This window comes from Branchiostoma lanceolatum, chromosome 11 (assembly GCF_035083965.1).
Source record: "Branchiostoma lanceolatum isolate klBraLanc5 chromosome 11, klBraLanc5.hap2, whole genome shotgun sequence".
Lineage (NCBI taxonomy): Eukaryota > Metazoa > Chordata > Leptocardii > Amphioxiformes > Branchiostomatidae > Branchiostoma > Branchiostoma lanceolatum.
The window spans coordinates 19,013,064-19,033,288 of record NC_089732.1 but is presented as its reverse complement, the minus strand read 5'-3'; the positions used below and the strand labels follow the sequence as shown (position 1 = coordinate 19,033,288).

Here is a 20,225-nt window from a genome sequence, read left to right as displayed (position 1 = left end):
GAGAGATTACATTGAATGCTTAGTCTTGAAGTGTTTAGTGTATTTTTGGTCCGACTTTTTGCTTAATGCATAATTTTTCAACATTGGGATTGTGCATGATGTGGTTTGTGAGTAAAGGAATTTGTATCTTTACCATGATGACTACAAACTGGAAATGTCTTTCATTTTTGTCATGGTTTGATATTAAAGATGGCTGCATTACTATCTACATATGACTCTAGTTCAGCTTATTTGCACACCTTTGTCAATTTTACCCACCCACCTGTATTTCTTAATCTAGAAAAGCTTTCAGAGATTTCAGATACTTTCGTGAATAATCTGTTTCTTTCTGCTTCGAATTTGGGACATCCGCAGATAAAATGTATTTCAATATACTTTGTAGGGCGTAACTTTAAAGCATAGGCCTTTTACATGTATCTGTGTTCACCAAAGCTCAGATTATTGTGATCATGCTATTCGCGGCGCCACGCCTGTCCCCGCGCCCCTCAGACAGGTGTCTAATTATCTAATTATTAGATGGTAACCAATCAGAGGAGGTATGTAACAGTGCAGGTGTGCTAACGAGGGCAGGGGTATATAAAGAGGGGAGATGCAGCGGGAAGTGCGTAGTTTGCCTGTGGGGAGAGGAAGCTGGCGGGGATTGGAGGGAATAGGCGAAGGGTAGGAGGCACCGACGGGAAACAGTAGCCCGGGAGGGGTGGTGTAGGGTAGCTTTCCCCCGCCCACCCTAGTGGTGCTCGCTGGAAGCATTTTCCTCGCGTTCTGGTCGGGGATGGGGACTTTTTCGGCACTCCTTATCCCTCCATCACCGACCTGAGGCGCGGGAGATGGGCGTGGCGTTGCGAATATTCCACTAACCATACCCCTAGCTTTTTGTCATGTGCCTTCAAATGGGTTCATTGGAAAGGTCTCTTGGCCAGGAGTTGTAAACTGAAAACGGATTTCAAATATCGTGCTTTGTTCCCGAGTTATGAGTGTTAAAAGATCTTACGGACTAACCCTAGTCTTTTGTCACTGTGACTACAAATGGGCCGAACTTGGGCTCATTGGGAAGGTCTTTTGGCCAGGAGTTGTAAACTAAAATCGAATTTGAAATATCGTGCTTTGTTCCCGAGTTATGAATGTTAAAAGGTCTTACGGGCTAACCCTAGCTGTTTTAACAGTGTCTTCAAATGGGCCAAACTTGGGCTCATTGGATCGATGGAAAGGTCTCATGGCCAGGAGTTGTAAACTGAAAACTTGTTTCAAATGTGAACCGGATTCTTCAGATTTCGTGTTTCAACCGTCATTGTTACTTACTACACGGTTCTCGTGATGACTATGAGCAGCACCAGCCAACGGTGGCCATTGCAGAAGAGCGGTAGCCAAACAGATTCTCAACGGGGTTGAAGAAGAAGAGGACAAAGAAAGCCAAGAGGCAAATGGAGACATTGTCCTAGTACCTGTTTATTCTCCATCCACTAGATGTTCAGTCAGAACTGTATGGACCTTACTACACATGCATAACATATTGATTTTGTTCTCATGTTAGCTAAATTTTATATACATATATCTTAGATATATCCGTGAATAGCTTCATCAGGTTGGTAAGTCACTGAATAAAAACTCTTTTCACACAACCAACAGATTTATTTTATTCCACCGACGTTTCGGTGACCATGTATAAGCAGCGACACCTGTGCTGCATTACTATGTGAACCAGTCAGAATTGCCTTGAAGAGGGTTATGTACAGATGGTCACCGAAACGTCGGTGGAATAAATCTCTTGGTTGTGTAGAAAGTATCTTAGATATATTTCAAAAGTCACAAATACAAGATGTAGTTACCATAGTACCCTCGCACTACAAACCGTTATTAAAGAAAGAAATTAAAATGAAAAAGAAAGATCTGTAAATTTTACTGGCCCTTTGAAACATATAGGACACAATTTCGAGAAGGTAGCTCATTATAATTTTACCATTATCTATAATTGCATAGTGATATTGGTAGTAGATGATTTGCAGACGAAATAATAACAAACATTTCGGAAGTTGTGTAATTTGTAATTTCCATTCTTGTTGTGGCTCATGATGCCACTGCACATGCGTCGCTGTGAAAAGTAGATTAGAATAGTAAGAAACATTCAGAACACATTTTGTCTTGAAGTTTTTAAAACTCTAACGGGTGACTGTTCAACACGTGCCTGTGTAAAAATTACACCCAAATGACATGTGCCACTAGAGAAATAAGCCATGTGAGTTCTTTTGGCTGTTCTGAATGCCGTCATTATTGGTGTTAGTTTCAATCATTCCAATACAGAGACGTCCAGTGTCTTGTGTGTAATTATGCGAATCCAGACGGCTCAGTCCACCTTCTTGTTCCAGTCATGAAGAGCCTTGTACTGGCAACACGTCAGGATCAGCCCCAACACCTGTCAACATGACAACAAACATTTCCCTTTGTCGGTGAATCGATTTGACACTAACGATAAGTAATGATGCATTTTACCTAATTCCATGTAGATGTCACTTCAACCTTTAGCCTTCGGCCCTGCACAAGTTACAGTCGATTTACATTAGGATGTTGAATTGGCCCGATTATTATTTTTTTACAGAATTCGGCCATATCTATACTTGGTAGATAAGTTGTCTTCCTGCAAACAGCATATGTAAGCGATGTAACAAATTTGACAAGTATGCTGGACTCTTTGTGGTCTTAAATACGTAAAAGCGTCAAATTAGGTAACAGTATGACGAAACATTCAACTAATCATTCGTAGTTCTTGGGAAAACGACAGCGAGGAGACTGGTATTCAAACATTCAAATAATCATATGCATTACTACATTGTAGGTATGGAATCGATCAAGCCACATCAAAAGTTTGTTTTGTTTTGGTGACTGTTGAATTAAAAAAAATCATATACATTACTTGTATGTACATATGTTATATTTATCAGCTGCAGTACCGCCTACTAGTATTATCTCTATGGACATTTATTTCATTTGCAGATGATCCTAGGACAGATCTGACCGGTGTATTTCATGATTGACATGAAAATTCTTTCGTATCAAAAATGTTTCTGACGACAATTCAGGCTTTTGCCACGCCCCTTTTTTATGATGAGTGACAAATTCAAAGATTTCAACCGCATTCTTACGGCTTAAGCAGGTTGTTGGTAATGTAAAAAGTGCGTTGGAGGAACCATGGGGAACTTAAGCGTCCAAGCATCATCACTGACCAACTACTTCGTGGCCTCTCATCTCTTGAAGAGATACATGAATCAACATTGAACTTAGATATGAACTCCATCGATACCAGTACAAATAAGGTAGTGTAAATATCTACATGTACAAAATTAGAATATTTATAACATTGAATCTGGACGATGTCATCATCAAATATATATGTCACAGTAGAGATGGCGATTCAGGACAATCGGCGATTGTCCTAGGACAGATCGCGATCGCCGTTTGTCCTAGGACAGACTGCGATCGCGATCTGTCCTAGGACAATCGCCGATTCTACTAGTAGAGATTGCGATCGCAATCTGTCCTAGGACAAACGGCGATCCAAACTTAATGATGCTAAGATATTACGGAAACAGCAATATTTTTTTATAAACCATGATTTTATTTAGTATTTACAAACTCTGATTTAGTATTTACAAACTCAATTGATGCTAAGATAAAGGAAACAGCAATATATAGCAAAAGTGTTTGATCACCCTCTAATTTTTATTGTTCTGCCTAAGTTGTAAAATCATTCAGTATATGTCTGACTGTGAAATGATATAGGTGTGAAACTGTAGTATCTTGAAACTGAGATTGATATTTTGACACCTGTTTTATCACTTTACAATTGTTATTGTTCTCCTAAGGTTGTGAATTCAATAGGTCTGAAACTGAGTACAGTATTATGTTGACACCTCAAAATTTGCATACCGAAACATTGTTGGATCATCGTCTTCCAACTGATATATTTCACACGTTATTAAAATTTTGTCACTCGGCTTTATCAGAAAACACACTCACATGAAATTTATCCATCATGAAATATGAACTAATTCACCTAAAATAGTTAATAATTGTGAAATGTAGGTAGCATGTTAAACATGATTGAAATGTAATGCAATTATTTATTCTATTTTCCAAAGCATTTCCATATACTCAGAATTTGTCCAAGTAGAATCGCCGTTTGTCCTAGGACAGATTGCGATCGCAATCTCTACTAGTAGAAGCGGTGATTGTCCTAGGACAAATCGCGATCGCAGAATTTGTTCAAGTAGAATCGCCGTTTGTCCTAGGACAGATTGCGATCACAATCTCTACTAGTAGAATCGGCGATTGTCCTAGGACAGATCGCGATCGCAGTCTGTCCTAGGACAAACGGCGATCGCGATCTGTCCTAGGACAATCGCCGATTGTCCTGAATCGCCATCTCTACTGTGACATATACATAGATACTAGATGTGTAAATAACTGTCTGTATGGTGCGTTATAAAAACTGACCTGCACCAGACTCAGACCCAGTGCGATCCACCCAGCACGGAAGACGTTCTCGCGTACCCACTTCTCCAGAGACTCCTCACATCCCTTAAAATATTTGTAATGATCAACACCTTCAACGGTATAAACGGTAGTATATACCGTATCAATTAGTCATGTCGGGTAAGTTTTGTCAAAGCAGATATTGATCAAGCTAGACTTGGGAGGATTCATCATGAACAGTGTGAAACATCAGTATTTCAAATAGATATAACGTTGCGCACCTTATCATAAGTGGTAGAAAACACACACTGGCCAGACGGGTCCTCGGGACAGCACGATGTGGGAATGGTTAGCGGATGCCAGTCAGAATTCCCCCGCTCACCGCAGCACTGAAACTATGTAACATGGAGAATAGAACCGTTGAAATTAGTGAAGGTCGAGCGGCTCTGATATACAGCACTTTCTCCGCTTACCACAAACATAACCATGCGATCTTTCAAGTACACACTTCATACAAAGATGCACTAGAACGTCGTTATGTTATTAAACGTACGTGGATCTTCAGAACGTGAGTGCTGTACTGGGGCGGGGACTACGGTATTACAGTTTGTCCCAATATTACACGCATTCCTATGGGGAAGTCGACAGAAATTAGGTGTTATTATCTCAGGAATGAAAGATTCTAGTCAAGGAAAAAAACCTCCAATTCTAACCTGTTCTGTACACTGTCATCTAACAGAATTACGAAGTTCTATACGGCTATCCTCCGGGGAAACACCCCCGAGTCAGAGCACTTGAGTCAGTCCATTTGTCTTGAAAGGGCCCGCTCGCGACTATTCCACTATCTCGCGGGGATCCACAAGACAAAAAGATGGAGAAAGGTCGTTTTTGTCAACAAATTCTACAAGTATGAAGCCACCCCAGAGTTGCCAAGATTTCACACAAAAATCCCACCAAGAAAGGCTTTCAATGATTTAATGTCCTCTGTGCTCTCTCACCCTGGGGTCTAGTCGTCTGCCCTAATACCCTCGTCCCCCCTACTATTCCAGACTGTTCTAACTGAACTAGGGGCTAGGCTGACACTATGATATCAGAGCCGCTTTATCAAGGGGACATATTCCAGTTTCTTGCTCCCATTGAAACCTGCAATAAAGAGGCTAATTTCACCGATGCCGTACGTCGCGTTTAGTCGTACACCAAACCTATATAGGAATAGAACATGTTCAATGCTGCCCTAAAAAAGATCCCAACATTTATATCATAACGCTGGCGAAAGCAGGATCTAGGATAGGAAAGACAACATGAGGAGACAGAAAGTGAGTTTGTCACTTACCTCTGCCTGTAACATGTTAATGACATCCTTGAGGCCGTTGGTCTCGCTCTCGTTGATCGCCTGTCTGATGTTTATGTCCTTTCGAAGCTTTACAACAACACAAACAACATTTGTACATAACAGGCTTAGAGGGAAACTGGAGATACAAAGGTTTTACCCATTTTTTCCAAAGCAAATTGAAGATGAATTTCACTTTGTAATGAAATGCTCTAGATATGATGTTTTACGTAATAAGTTATTCACATTTCCTAAGTTAAGATAGATGTGAATATATCTTTAAATGCAACAACACCCACAATTCAAAATGATATAAAATGCTGCTTTGTCATTAGAAAGAATACCGAAACTAATGATTAGTCCCTACTCGATTGTGACACTATATCAAAAATTTATGCTAGCCCTTATTATAAACTACGCACAAAAAGTTTGGAAACTTTACTTTGATTGATCATATTTCCATTGTTTTTTTATCGATTTCAATGTATTATGTATCGTTGGAAAGCCTATGTAATTTCCTTTCCTCTGATACCCTACTCATTATAATTGCAATCTGATGGAGCGAGCACCAGGCCTGCTTACGCGAGTGGGTTGTAGAAAAAAAGTGCCCAAATTTCCATAATAGTGTCAAACACCTATAGCGCAGCGCCAAACCCATTCGTGGTGGTGTCGTCCAAATCGTGAATGGAACAGTGTGTGGTGGAATGTTATGTTCACAGCTACAGATAAGAGAAGGTTTATTTCGACTGTTGGATGGGTAAATTAAAGTGTTGGGGCGGCTAGGAGAACCCTATGCTGACTGTTACACAGATAGACTGACTGTTTGTTGGTGTCAGTGTTATATTGTGAGGCAGTACAACGCTAACTGCCAGCGGAAAAAAAAAACAGGCTAATCATCCTAAGCAACTTCGATGTGTCGATATAGAGACACCTTTCTCCATCCAGTCACATTTCCAAGATCCTTATCTCTGCAATATGATTATGAGACTGGGTGCCATTCTGCAAGATGATAGTGCACGTCCATACAGAATGAGTCTGTGAGAGTCATTTCAGACCACCTCCAGTACCTATGCAGGAATACAGAGGATAGAATGGCCCTCCTGCAGCCCAGATCTTAACAACAATTGAACACAGTCTCAGACTCTGTGATCACTGATCAGCTTGGGCGAGCTGTGCATGCAGTTGTGATCAACAGAACAACACTGGTCGACCTGCGACGACTCCTTGTGGAAGAATAGCCAGGGGCCGCGTACCAAAACTGGTGAGAAGCATGAGGAGGATGTGCCGGGCTGTGTACTCAGTATTAAGCCACCCTCATCATAACTGAGGCTCCTTTACGCATTTTTTTTGGGATGAAGACTTCCTTGGCTTTCATATTAATGTGTTTTGTTGGTTCAAGTTTCACATCACCCTCGTACAAATGCCACGTGCTACCAGCAGAAGACAAAATACTGAATTGAGCGTTTTACATTAGTAGGGTAATTTGGGCACTTTTTTTATGAGACTCGCTCGCATAAGCAGGTCTGGTGCTCGTTGTATTAATTTACAACAATAATAAGTTAAGTATCATGGGAGAGAAAATCACAAAAGCTTTTCAATGATATATAAATCATTGAAATTGATCAAGACACAACGGAGATATGATCGACCAAAGTTAAGTTTCCGAACTTTTTGTGCGTAGTTTATTAGTAATTAGGATGTTAAGTTGTATTATATATACCTCTATTTTGTACTATGCATAACAGTTTTGCCATATATTGCACCGTGTACAGTTGCCGTGCAATAAAGTTTTTCAATCCAATGCCCGTAACTGTGTTTTCGACAGCTAGCACGCCGACACCAGTTTTTCATGTCATGATGTCTGTCCAATCAAAGAGCGAAACACACTGGAAATTGTAAAATACATTGAATTACACATCAAAGGAGGGGCATGATAATGATAATGACCGTGGCTACCTGGGCAGCCTTGGCGAGTCGAGCCGAAATGAAATACAAGTGCGGTAATGCAGAATACGCACCACATTATCGTGGTAGTACAGGGCGAGGAATCCTGTCGATCCAAGAGCAGTAAACACCACGAAACTCGTGATCCAGAACTGAAACGATAGAAATTAGCCACTAAATACCACCTTTCTTAAATCAATCTTTAGGGTGGTCCCTTCAGTTAACAATGTAACTGATTTCCAAGGGAGCCCGAAACAACGCATATTGTATTTCTGTCTCTCATTTTTCCCCATGCAATACGGAGACATGTCACCCGCACAGTCCGCAAATGATTCATGTTGATTTAAGACCCAAGACACCAAGAAGTGCAACTGAGACTTCTTCATTTTCATTCTCCTCGGATCATACGGAAATCTGGTAGTCTACACAACAGTTGAATTGTTTGGTTAAAAAGATACAATATTGTAATTGAAATTCTATGTACATCCGCACCTGACGGGGGGCATGTTCATGTAGGGAAGGTGCCTTTAAAGATAAACAAAACTACATTTAGATCCATTTTGTTTTCAACAGAACAATCAATCAATTGACTACAGTTCCAAGACCTCATACCTTTGCCAAAAAATCATACAAATTCCCATCATTTACAACTCAAATATCATACAACTTCCTTATTGGGTTTTTTTGCGAACTGCGAATACTGTCCTCATTTGCATAATCAATGTTCATTGATGCTACTAGTACTATCTACCCAAATCACCCAAGCATGAAAGTTTTATCCTGGCACAGACGGATATTATAGCATTTTCTCATTAATTAGCCCAGCTCTGTATGGTATATGTGTCTAATGATGTTCACCTTTACTTATCAAACGCCGCAAGTATGAAATTCTCGTCATTTATCACAATAACTTGGACTTCATTTGCATAGTTGGTATGCACCAACATCTCCGTCTTTCTACGGTAACGGTTCCGCGGTAATTATGCTATCCACAAACCCACCAGTAAACCCGCAAAACATAACCTTCTCGGTAACCAATCACGAGTTTGTTGATCCTAGAAGAATGATGATTTAGCTTGTATCATCATGTTGCGGAGTGTCTAGCTAGGAATGCCCACCAATGCCAGCATGCATCTGGAGTCCGTCATGGCGCCTGCGCACCCGAACACTGCGAAGATGAAGCCGAACGTTCCCGCCGCGATGAGGATGTAGATGGTGACGGGGTAGAACAGACTGGCCAGGAGGGAGCTGTACGTACTCTTCTCCACCAGCATCCAGATCCCCACACCCAGGGCCGCACCGCTGGACAGCTGACGGAAAACAACATGTGGTTCAATATTATCAGAAAGTCAAAAGATGGATTAAACTGTAAAGTTTGCGAGTGGTATCACCCCACCCTGTCTATCTGTTCCGACTGAGGTGTTGTCCCAAAGGCCTAAACACTCGGACCCAAACACTGTAGCTTACTCCTTGGTCATGATCCTAGAACTATAAGTAAACATTTTGTGGACATGTTTAGAGAAGGACATAACTTAAAACTTCCAATTACCGATCGCTGCTTGCTTTTACATGTAAACAGTTGGATCGGTTGTCCATGGTGCTTGCGTATCTCCAATCGGACTTAAGATAAAGACTGTCTGTAGATAACAGATCTAACAGCGCACGATCACGATCGCTGATCATCGGCAGTTGTAGCCAACGCCAGTTCGAAATTGAATCGCGTGATTGGACAAAGTATTGCCATTTGACTGTGTCGCCTTCCGCCATCACAGCAGACTAAGAGAATGATGAAAATGAAGAGTTACCAACCCATGCTACCACCCCGTAGCCAATGACGCTTGGCTTCAGACAGTCTTTGTTGCAGCACTCCGCGCCCATGGTCAGCTTCTACACACCCGGACTGACTAATGCACGTCCGGCAGTATGGCCGGCAGTCCGGAAAAACTGTTCAAGCAAATATTCTCATCACCATAGCAACCACAGCTAAACTAATGTCTCTTGATTTTGTTGTTTACTTGAATTGAAGCATGTTGAGGTGAATCGCTCCCTCACCAGAGGCATTTTGTGTGTCTGGTATAAACTGCGTGCCGCCGTCACCAACCTTAACGCCAAACATTGCAACGGTGCCTGATATTGATAAGGGGAGTGAGCAGAACGGAATAATGACAGGAATTGGGCTCCGAAATGGCTGTTTGGAGAAGGACGGATGGACAAGACAGACCGACTGTGACTACCAGCTAACATGTTGAATGATTCGTAGATTAATCCGTGCATAGCGGTTCGGCAGATGTTGTTACAATCCGACTTAAAGATAAACAAAAGAATCGCATGCCTGCAGCTACCTCTACTGGGGAAATTGTTATAGAAGGTTATTCATTGATAGTGTTGCTGTGTTTGTTGTTGTAGAGTATTTTATGATTTTTGTATGATTGATGGATGGATGGTCTTGGCCGTTGCTCTATTAACTTAGGACATACATGTATAGTGTCGAAGCAGTGCAGCTGAAACAATGTGGGTTCAGCCGTAGAGAATTCAAACAGTTTTAAGCACAAGCAAAGCTATGGGACTACTTCAGCTAATTCATAACTCATTATTTATGCCCACTAGTCCTTATGACTGAAGTTGTAGATAGGTTTGTAACCGCGTCGTCTGTGAAGATGCTGGTCAGTAGAAGTGTTGCGAGGTCGATGTTGCAGCTGAAAAAAGAGAGGTAAAGAGAGGTAAATAGGACAGCTCTTTAGTTATCTCTTTAGTTTTTTACTTACATAGGCTCAGACAGTAACCACAACCATCATCCGGTTGCAGTACTGCAAACAGTCGCTAGAGATCCAATCATTCCCTCCGTGGTTGCCTATCAGTCTAGTTGTACATACCTCACGGATCATCGTCTACACAGCCGAAGCAACATACTATTAGCTAAAGCCAAGTGCAGTCCCGCAGGAAGCTGCTGGGGGTTCCAAACCTCATCTAGGGTCAGACGCAGCCCACTGCCTTTAATCTATTGACAGCTTTACGAAGTATCCTGTTTGCAAATGAGCCAACAATCCAACAAATCATTGTAATAGGCTCACGCCGACGATATCACACCAACTTCATAATTAAAGTTCACGAACCGCTCCAGTACCTAAAAAATCAAACGCGGGTGGGGGGCGCTTCTGTGGAGTTGTTTGCTAGTGCTACAACATTGTCATATACGTAGTGGTACCCCAAACCATATACCAAAAAAACTGTTCTTTTGAAAATGATAGTGATTATAAACCTTTTCACCTATAAGCAACACAATCAGGTAAATCTCCTCGACAGAGGTAATGACGATGTTGCTTCGGTGTTAAATGGTGAGAATTTCATGATTATGGTCTACGTATCAGATAGTGATGCTGTATGTATGAATATCAGAGAATACTAATAACCTGAATTCGAATTAGGACGTCATTTGAAGGATAATGGAAAAACACATTTATATGTTGAAGATTTGTCTTTTGGGTCGAATTGGGAGCAGGCCAGTTCAACGAAGAAGAAAAGAGAGATTGTAAATGGGCGGAGGTATGAACTCGTGGAACTCTAGTTCGAGTGGCGTCGGTAACATCGTCAATACTTGGCACTGATGAATGCTCAGATTTGTTGGTTCATTTGAGCACTAGGTAAAGGCAAAGTTGAGCTGGCATTGAATGGTTTCTATGGCTCCAAGCACCTTTCTTTATTCTGCTCCCCTCGTGGTGTCAAAGCCTGGATGAAAAATTATGTTTACCGTCGGCCGTGGTTAACCAGCCAACGGAACATTTCCCCTCTCCATGACCCGAACCAAGCCAATCCTTGGCAGGAATGAAACACAACATCTTAAACTGTCTTCGTGTAATTTTTCTCATACATTGTACCTTTAAGAAAGTGAATGGAATCAGAATTATTCTTGTCATCTTGGCAATTTCGGCAATCAGCGGTCACGTCTGATGTTCCCAATGTGCGGTAGAGCAGTCTACCAGGCTACGGAGACAATGAATTAAGCCAGTCTTTTCCTATGACTAATGCTCCTCTTTTGTTTTCTCGCCCGAAAGACACAAACACATTTGTATGCCTTTTCCGCTTCTTGAGAACCCAACTCTTTCCACTGGCTTATAATGGCGTATATGCGTAGGCAAGGCGTAACGCTAACAGCCATGAATGGCTTTAATTTGAATATATTGGGTAAGTATTTGCTCTTGTGTTTGCGTCATGGCTCCGCCCTTGGTATCCAAACTGAGAGGCGACATGGTTTGATCCAAACCCGTCGGGCGGTTGGGTGTTGCTCAACTGTTCTGTTTCGGGCTGACTTGTTTCCTCGTTCAAGGCTTCCTTCAATCCCCACAGATTAGATCTGCACCGGATCATACCGGAAACGACGTGCTGACGTGACCCACGACAGGTGAGTTATGAACACCTGCTGACGATGACGCCATATTGAAAAGAAAAATAGTTTTTTTAATAAGATTTGCAGCCTCCGAAGGTCATTCACGTTGCAAAAAAAAGTAGTTTCCTTACTCTGAGCGTTCCTATCATAAGGACACGATGTAAAGTAAAGTCTGTGGCCATGTTTGCATTGTCCGATAAGGTTTTACTTCTGTCCAAGTTCCGCCATCTTGTTTCGTTCCTCACCGTTTACGGTGGTGTCTGTCACTCACTGTGCTCATATCTGTGTGTATTGTACAGTCAGAGACGCTGTAGAGAAGCTTACAAATATCGTGTAGCACAGAACACCAGCAATATCATTTCCGCGAAGAATAATACACAGTAAAACTTTTAGACTCAAGTATCGAGACAAAGTGGCAATGAAATTAGAAAGCCAGCATTTGCGAGCAAAGGCAGATATTTCCCTCCTCATCTTTTCTAATTAAGTGGCTCTCTGTGCGGAAATTGACCATTCCAGACGCGTTTTAAAAGTGTAGGAACACTACATTACACATATGTATAGATTTTTACGTAAATTAATTGTAGCCTCAAATAACAATATTTGGGGAGAATAGCCAAAGCGCCTCATCTATCATTATACTCAATGGGATACTGAACCTATGACGAAATCCTAATGTGCTTTTATATAATTGGTTTATTCATGTCACAAACAGTACAATCAATACAATAACATCGAACAATGCCATCACCTTGCAGTCATTACAGACGGCTGAATTATGTGAACAATGGCGTTCATAAAACAATGACAGTAAAAACATATAACTTTACAACAATAAAAGTCTTGGTTGTTTAAAAGATGGACAAGGTATGGTATTGGGCTCTTGTTGTATTGTTCAGTGAGCACTAGCAATCGGTCAAGTTTTGTATGTTGTCTCGTTGTCCTCCCACTGCCCCTCCCCCTGGTTTGTGGTAGCCAGTGTCGGTACATGATAGAAGTATAACGGTCTACATAGAGCAACACTGCGTTCTTCAGATGTCTGTCGCTGTAACACCTCCAGACTTTTGAACTCCTTGCCCAGGATGATTCTGGTGGCTCTTCTTTGAAAATTTTCGATTTCTTCTTTGTGTTGTGGTCAAGTCAGGATGCTATAGTGGTGCGGCATATTCCAACACCGGGCGGACGAAACAAGTATATATATACGGTAATCATTTCTGTGCCGTCCGTATATTCTGCACACTGCTTAAAAAAGGAAAAACAACTCTAGGCTTGTTATTTCTTTGTGCTCTGCAGTGCCCAGACAAAGTGGACCTAACAAGTATCCCATACTTCAGACATATGCATTGCAGTTCAACTCCAAAATCTTCTGAAGATGACTCCGTGCAATATTTTATCAACACCCCGAGAATGCATTTGCCAGGTTTGCTGCCGTAAAAGTTACACAGATGTCGAATTATGTCAAAACAGCAACGTCATGGTATAACAGCAACTGCCGTAGTGCCCGCGTAAACAACGCCATTAGAGGGCGACCATTTACACCTGAGGTGCACGTATGGCCAGATTAATCAGTAACTCACATCCTTTCATGTGAAAACATAACGGCCAGATCCCGGCTGAGTCACCTGTGTGCACGGACAATGTAAGTCTGGCGTCAGCAGACGTTTGGCAATCACACTTGAATAATACCGTCTGCTTCTCTTTATTCTGTCGGACAAAGTGCAATAACGGTCCGCTGGGGCACCAAACCGATTCAGCAATCGTCCCCGACGGTGTGGTGTTGAGGCCGGGTCAGATATGGATCGGAACGGTTTAAGAATGAAGGTTTCAAGCACCGAATGGTTTGAAATAGTGTGGACCAGTGGTAATTAATATGCACTAGCCGATGATTAGGGTCGCAAGAAACCTCAACAGGTGAGAAGCTTTATGTACGTTTCTCTTCATACCAAGAGTCCTGTTATCGGGACGATAGTCAGCACATTCAAAACTGGTCTGCATCACAAGGCAAATCTTCTTCGGCACAGAAACGGGCAACCCGGGCTACCGATTGAAGTGAACTTTGTTGTGGACACGCTACTTCCAACATAATGTGTATTTTTCGACAGATCCTGCAGCTAAGTCGGATACGTATGTTTAAATGTCTGTTGGGTAGCGGAAGAGCCGGCAAATGATTTTATATAGTCAGGTCATTGAAAATAAGAGGACACTGTCCGGAATGATTCTGCACCTTCAGTGCGACGATATAATGAGAAAATGACAGTTGAGGTTATTGTGGTGTAGGAGTAGGAATGGACAAGTTTGATGATGACTTCAGACTTCCACAATGATCCGCGGCCCGTAGCCGGACACGGTTAACGGTTCTCCATGGCCGCCAAACGGAGAACAAAAGAGCCCGCGGCGTGTGACGCATGGCGTAGTGACCCCCACATGAACCCTGCCGCCCGTCAGGCCAGGACAGGTAGACCTCTTCAAGGTTCGCTGCTAGGGAACATAGCTATCTACAACATTATGGAGCGATACTTTTACCAGCTATTCGCTTTCTTACTGAAACAACACAAAAACTTTCCTCTTTACTCATTACCGGACGAACGTTTTGTATTGAGCATTGGACCAGTCCAAGGAAAAATGTATATTTTGGATTCCTTTGACAACATGGGAAAAACATTGGCATGTAAATCAGCACACGCGTATGGCGAAAATAGAACTTTATGGAGGACATTGTCTACAGCCGAACGTTATGTATACTGAAACCGCGGATGATTAATTGACACGCGTGTGATTTAAGTAGAACAATTGACTAATCGTTTCTTGTACAGCAAATCATTTTTTGGAAAATATTGATGGGAAATATTTTAATCTAGTTAATCAATATCTTTGCACAAGATCATCCTTGGTACTGCCATATGTTTAAAAGACGTCAATCATGTTATACCATATCTGACACGATGATTTGTACTACATTATGTATTAGTCTCTACCACACCTCTCGCCCGGCTATATCACATTTCCGTCTCGTAAACGACCGTCGGCTATTAAAGATAATAGCACACTCTGTCCACAACGTCATGTATCGTGACGTCATGTATCGTGACGTCATGTATTGGGGCGCAGTTGATCAGAGATTAGGCTTTTTGACTCGGGTTCGAAGCCTAAATGGTGCATTCTCTTTTTTTTATAATTCTTTACCACTTATCTCGATACTACATGTAGTCATACATTTGTAATTGAAAAGTTGCTTTTTATACGTCTTTCAGTTCTTGTCAGCCCCCCAAAAGTTAGTTATATATATAAATGACACGCTCGGATATGGTGTCGATCGGTCAGCGATATGGCGACGACCGGTTCAAATGGCGACGATCGTTACGAGACGGACATAAATTGGCCGAATTCCTGTATTTCACACTCTGTTAACAGATTCGGGCTTAAAACAGTTGAAGTAAGAATGTATAGTAAACATTAATATTGTACTTCTCTGTTCAGGTCATTGAAATATTTAGGCTTGTACAATGCATATCTGTTTTCAATCATTTGTCTGATCACTTGTTTGTTTGTTATTGTTTGTTTATTTTTATTTATCCAGACTTCGGCTGCAATCTAAAAATGATAAGAGAATCCCTAGCTACTGACCCTAACCGGAAACACTTAAACATTTCTACCTAGGCCTAATGGTAATTACTGTTGTCAGGTTTGTAATTGTGCACAAACGTTTGTATGACCACATGACCTCTTTTATTCCTCTTTGAAAAAAGTCTGGTTCTGTGTCCAAGATTCTTACTTGGACACAGTGATCCAGTTGTTGCAGTTCAACTTTGGTTCAGAATGACTTCTACCAACACAGATGAACTTTCGAGTTGCAGTGCACAGGCGTTCCAGGTTGGGGGATTACACGATACATTTAGTCATATTTTGGGGCACCTGTTGTAAACTTGTATCTTTGCTATTCCAGGTCCAAACCGAGAGGTCAGTAGACGACCTGGACGGCGCAGCGCCCGTGTGGCAGGGGGGCGAGGAAATGGCAAGATGTTGGCATAGCTGTTTGGAGTTTCTGGTTCGGCTGTGCTGACAAACTGCCGTTTCCCGTTCATCCAATTACAACAAACTTTCACGCGGGAGGAGAGACTTCCCGCCAACCGACTGTTACACAAGACATATCTGCTGATTATAGGGTCAACACTTGTGAGCAAAGGATAACTCCTCTGTCGTACAAAAATCGACCATTCTTTAACATTCTTAGAAACTTGCATGGACCCTGCTAAATTACAAGTGTGGCGACCTTTAAATTAACAAGAACACGAAACGAACAATTTCCATTCGACTATTCCAATGTTAAAGGCAACCAAAGCAATATTAGGGCCCAAAATATGGAAATAAAAAAATGACATTTACTAACACTATCTAGCACATTTGCGTAATAACTTCATACTTTGAGCATTTTCAAACCGCGCAAAAACGTGCCGTACGATGATTCCCTTAAGATTTGCATCATTAATGAGCAAATACTATATCTGAAGAGGGGGTTGAAAAATCATCATACTTTTTGGAATGTACATGTAGATAGCTTAAGTGAGGCTTGGTACAGTATAATCAAATGCTAATTTTGCAAATCAAAATCCAATTTGCATAATCAATGAGGAACTTTCATGTATCCGCTGTGTTATACGATAGGACCATTCAAACATGACACATTTGTACCTGAGGAAGAGAGGAATGTTCATATGCATACATGTAGATGACAAATATGCGAATGAAGAATTTATTTGCATAATTAATGAGAAACTACTATACTTCCATACTGGTTAATGATGGCAATTTCATACTTGTGGCATTTGGAAGTTACGAACTTTGTTAACATTGTTGAGTATAAATTATGCAAATTAGGACCATATTTGCATAATCAATGAGAAACGCTCTAAATTCATCAGTCATAAAGGTTAAAACCATTTGGCAAAGGTATGAGGTCGTGGAACCCTAGTTCAAAGGTAACATAGTACACTAGCTGTTAAACACAGATATGAAGTGTCTACATGTATATCTGAATGTTTGTTTTTATTTCATAGCTTGACATCCACATGTTCAACACATTGGAAGCTTGAGGTTCAATATGACCTTGCTGTCTCCAGACTTGGGGCCTAAGAGGTTTCATGTACCATAAGCAATTTAGAAATTACATCGTATCTACAAGATATTATGTAATATGTATATCATAATCATACCATCAAACAATCAGACTTCCATCAGAGTAATGACCTCATTTCTTGGCAGCAGCTATCTACATAAAATTATACATCTAGACACATTTCAACTGCCGTGATATAGGGCATGCCTTATGTCAAACTCTTCTGAGAATTTCTCTTGGGAAACCATTTTTTACAGAATCAGTTTAAGTCCTCTTGTGTGCAAACACAAAGATCAAGCTGGGATAACATTCTATTACAATAACCACCAACTTAACATTTCTTGTAGACTAGGCTGTACAAAATAATGTACCTATATATAAACCTCTCATAATCTTTTCATTTCCACGCTAAACAAGTCGACTATAACATATATGAACATGACAGTGGCCCTACTAGCTTGCAGGCATGATAATACACATATACATGTAATCTGCACTTATCTACATTGTATGCCTAATAAAGGAGTGCTAAAAGTATGAAGGTTTCACGTTTCTTGTACTGTACTGAGTCAAACATAGTCACTGATAGATGGCATCTCCATGACCATAGGCTCCCATCACACACACAGAAACACATATGCACACACCTACAACTAGAATCACATCGCATGGCAGTCGCAAAGCTACCGTAAAAAGTTATCAACCTCCAGGTTGAGGGTATGATAGTTGTGAGGCAATTGTTGAGTTTCCCAGGACTAACAGAAAAAACATTTTTTATTATTTTGGGACTTGCAACTGTCAAGAGAACATTGTGAGATTTGAGAAATTTTACAACAGCCATTCAATTGTTAATCTATTTACTTATTGGTTTGGCTTGAACATGGGCACAGTTAAATGCAACTTTGTCAAGATAGAATAACATTCATTGTGCATTCCTAGGGCTAACAAACAGCCATCCCAGAAAGACTGTACATGTTTCTGATGGTGGAAAACTGGCAGGACTGTCGTGGGCTCTTCACGTAAGACAATAACTATCATGATGATTTTAGGCAAATTGGGTGGCCCCTAAAATTGTACAATGCTGAAAAGATTGTAAATATTGTGTAAACAGCATTTTCTGCCACATGACAGCTATTTTGTACAAACACTCACAAATACAACTGTCCGACAAATCTACAATTTCCTGCTGTAAACCTATTGTACAACACAATTTTGTGCCAGGGCACTTTCTCAATGTTGTATAACGTGTACTCCATTGTTCAACCTCACTTGATTACAGACATTACGATGACCCACAAATGTTCTTGAACATAACACTCAACTAGATATATTCGAGAGGAATCCTAATATTTATAGCTTCCAATTTTGATATCACACTAAAATCATTTGGAATGTTCAATAACATTAAATACTAGGAAGGAATGTGGCTATTATTACAAGCACAATGTTGTGTATCTAAGCTTTTGCTATGTACATGTACATCAACGATGCTACCTGTACAGTACATATTTCTGGGAGGGTCTAAGTTCTAAGGCAATGTAGGTGCACATATACATTACCAGCAGCACACATTCTGCTTTCTGATTTGTATTCTTGACTTCCAGCTAGAAAACGATGCTAGACACCACTTGTAACGCTGAAGGGATAAATGCCAGGTCCTTGTGCAAGTGTTTCAGCCACAGTTGTGGAGTACTGTCAGCAGCCCTGCTTGTGCCTGCCTGGTCTGTCAGGACTGCTCCTAGTACAGCGGCTTACTGCCTTGTTCCTCAAACTCTGCCCAAGCAGCATTTAGCTCAAAGAAGATGAGTTTGGCCATTTCTTCTGTTGGTTTGTCCACATGCTGTCGGGCACAGAATATTGAGTCTTAAACAGTGTATTCACAGGCTGGCAATATTCTTATGTTACAGGTACAAAAATAGAACTTCTGCTCACCTATAGTTGTTAATAACACAAAAAGGAATAAAAGATGACAAGTGAAAGGTAAGAAAATTTGATGACATGGTAGAAATCCATTTTACCCTTACACTGCTACCTTATGTCAGTATAAATTATAGTTTATTTGTAAAACTGTATTTTTATATTATTGGATCTCTTAAGCCAAAATCTAAAAGAAAAAAAGAGAATCCCTACCTGTCAACCAAAGTTTATTCAGGAACTTCCATAATTGGAAATACAAAATTAATTTTCTTAAGCCTTACCAGTATCCTGCTGGTCACTACCTAACATAAGACCACAAAAATACCTAAAACACACACATCAAGGATTACATGAAGTCCTTGACAGGGGTAACGACAAAAACTCATTATGTCACATTGTCTCACATCTCAGACATTCTTAATCTACAGTAGTACTTGCCTCCCTACTTAATAATGTACATGTTCACTCTCGGGTATTGGTATGAGACAATAGACCATACATGGACACGTACCTTGTCAGGATGGACAGACAGACAGGCCTTCCTGTAGTACTTTTTGACCTGGTCGGGCTGTACCAGCTGGTGCATGCCCACCTCCTTCCATCTGTGCTCGCCCTCCCACAGGACTGTGTGCAGGGAGCTCAGCAGAGCTCGGATGTTCCCCTCCTTCCCTTCTATCCAGTCCAGGATCTGTGGGAACCAAGATCAGCATTAACTGCCTCATGGTACACATGAATTTACTTTAAAAAAAAAGCAGTGATATCCATTACCAAAACATACCGTAGTAGCAATACTAGAAAGGTAACATTTTCGAGAAAATGCAAGATATTCCCCTCCCGTTAAATACACAGGAAATATGAGGTCGCTGCATAAATTATGCAAATTAGCTTCTCATTAGCATGACTAACATTCTGTTGTATTCACCTTTTCTAAAACTACCTACACCTCCAATATGCCATCCATAGCATTTACTGTAAGGGAAATATGAACTTGCTGCATACATTATGCAAATGAGGTGCTCATGATCATAACGCACATTCCACTGTATTCACCTTTCCAAAAGGTACCTACACCT

General features: G+C 41.0%; 2 protein-coding genes and 1 long non-coding RNA gene across 4 annotated transcripts in view; 1 reads left to right on the top strand and 2 right to left on the bottom strand.

Annotated features, from left to right (window-relative positions):
- Window positions 1–1,426: 1,426 nt before the first annotated feature.
- On the bottom strand, window positions 1,427–9,696 carry LOC136444411 (CD151 antigen-like). The gene is made up of 7 exons (XM_066441956.1): window positions 9,551–9,696; window positions 8,860–9,051; window positions 7,816–7,893; window positions 5,801–5,887; window positions 4,749–4,862; window positions 4,489–4,572; window positions 1,427–2,410 (listed from the first exon to the last, which is right to left on the bottom strand). The coding sequence occupies exons 1-7, from the start codon at window positions 9,617–9,619 to the stop codon at window positions 2,342–2,344; spliced, it is 693 nt and encodes a 230-aa protein (XP_066298053.1). The 5' UTR covers window positions 9,620–9,696; the 3' UTR covers window positions 1,427–2,341.
- Window positions 9,697–11,966: 2,270 nt separating this feature from the next.
- Window positions 11,967–17,772, top strand: LOC136444699 (uncharacterized). Its single transcript, XR_010757306.1, has 2 exons — window positions 11,967–12,140; window positions 16,066–17,772. It is a non-coding gene; the product is annotated as an uncharacterized lncRNA (long non-coding RNA).
- The window catches only part of LOC136444697 (cyclin-G-associated kinase-like), a 50,697-nt gene continuing 47,618 nt past the window's right edge, over window positions 17,147–20,225 (bottom strand). For both annotated transcript variants that reach the window (XM_066442388.1, XM_066442389.1), the window contains 2 exons: window positions 19,664–19,840; window positions 17,147–19,075 (listed from right to left, as the gene is read on the bottom strand). In XM_066442388.1, the coding sequence (XP_066298485.1) occupies window positions 18,974–19,075; window positions 19,664–19,840 (279 nt within the window). In that variant the 3' untranslated portion in view covers window positions 17,147–18,973. The remainder of the gene's footprint in view (window positions 19,076–19,663; window positions 19,841–20,225) is intronic.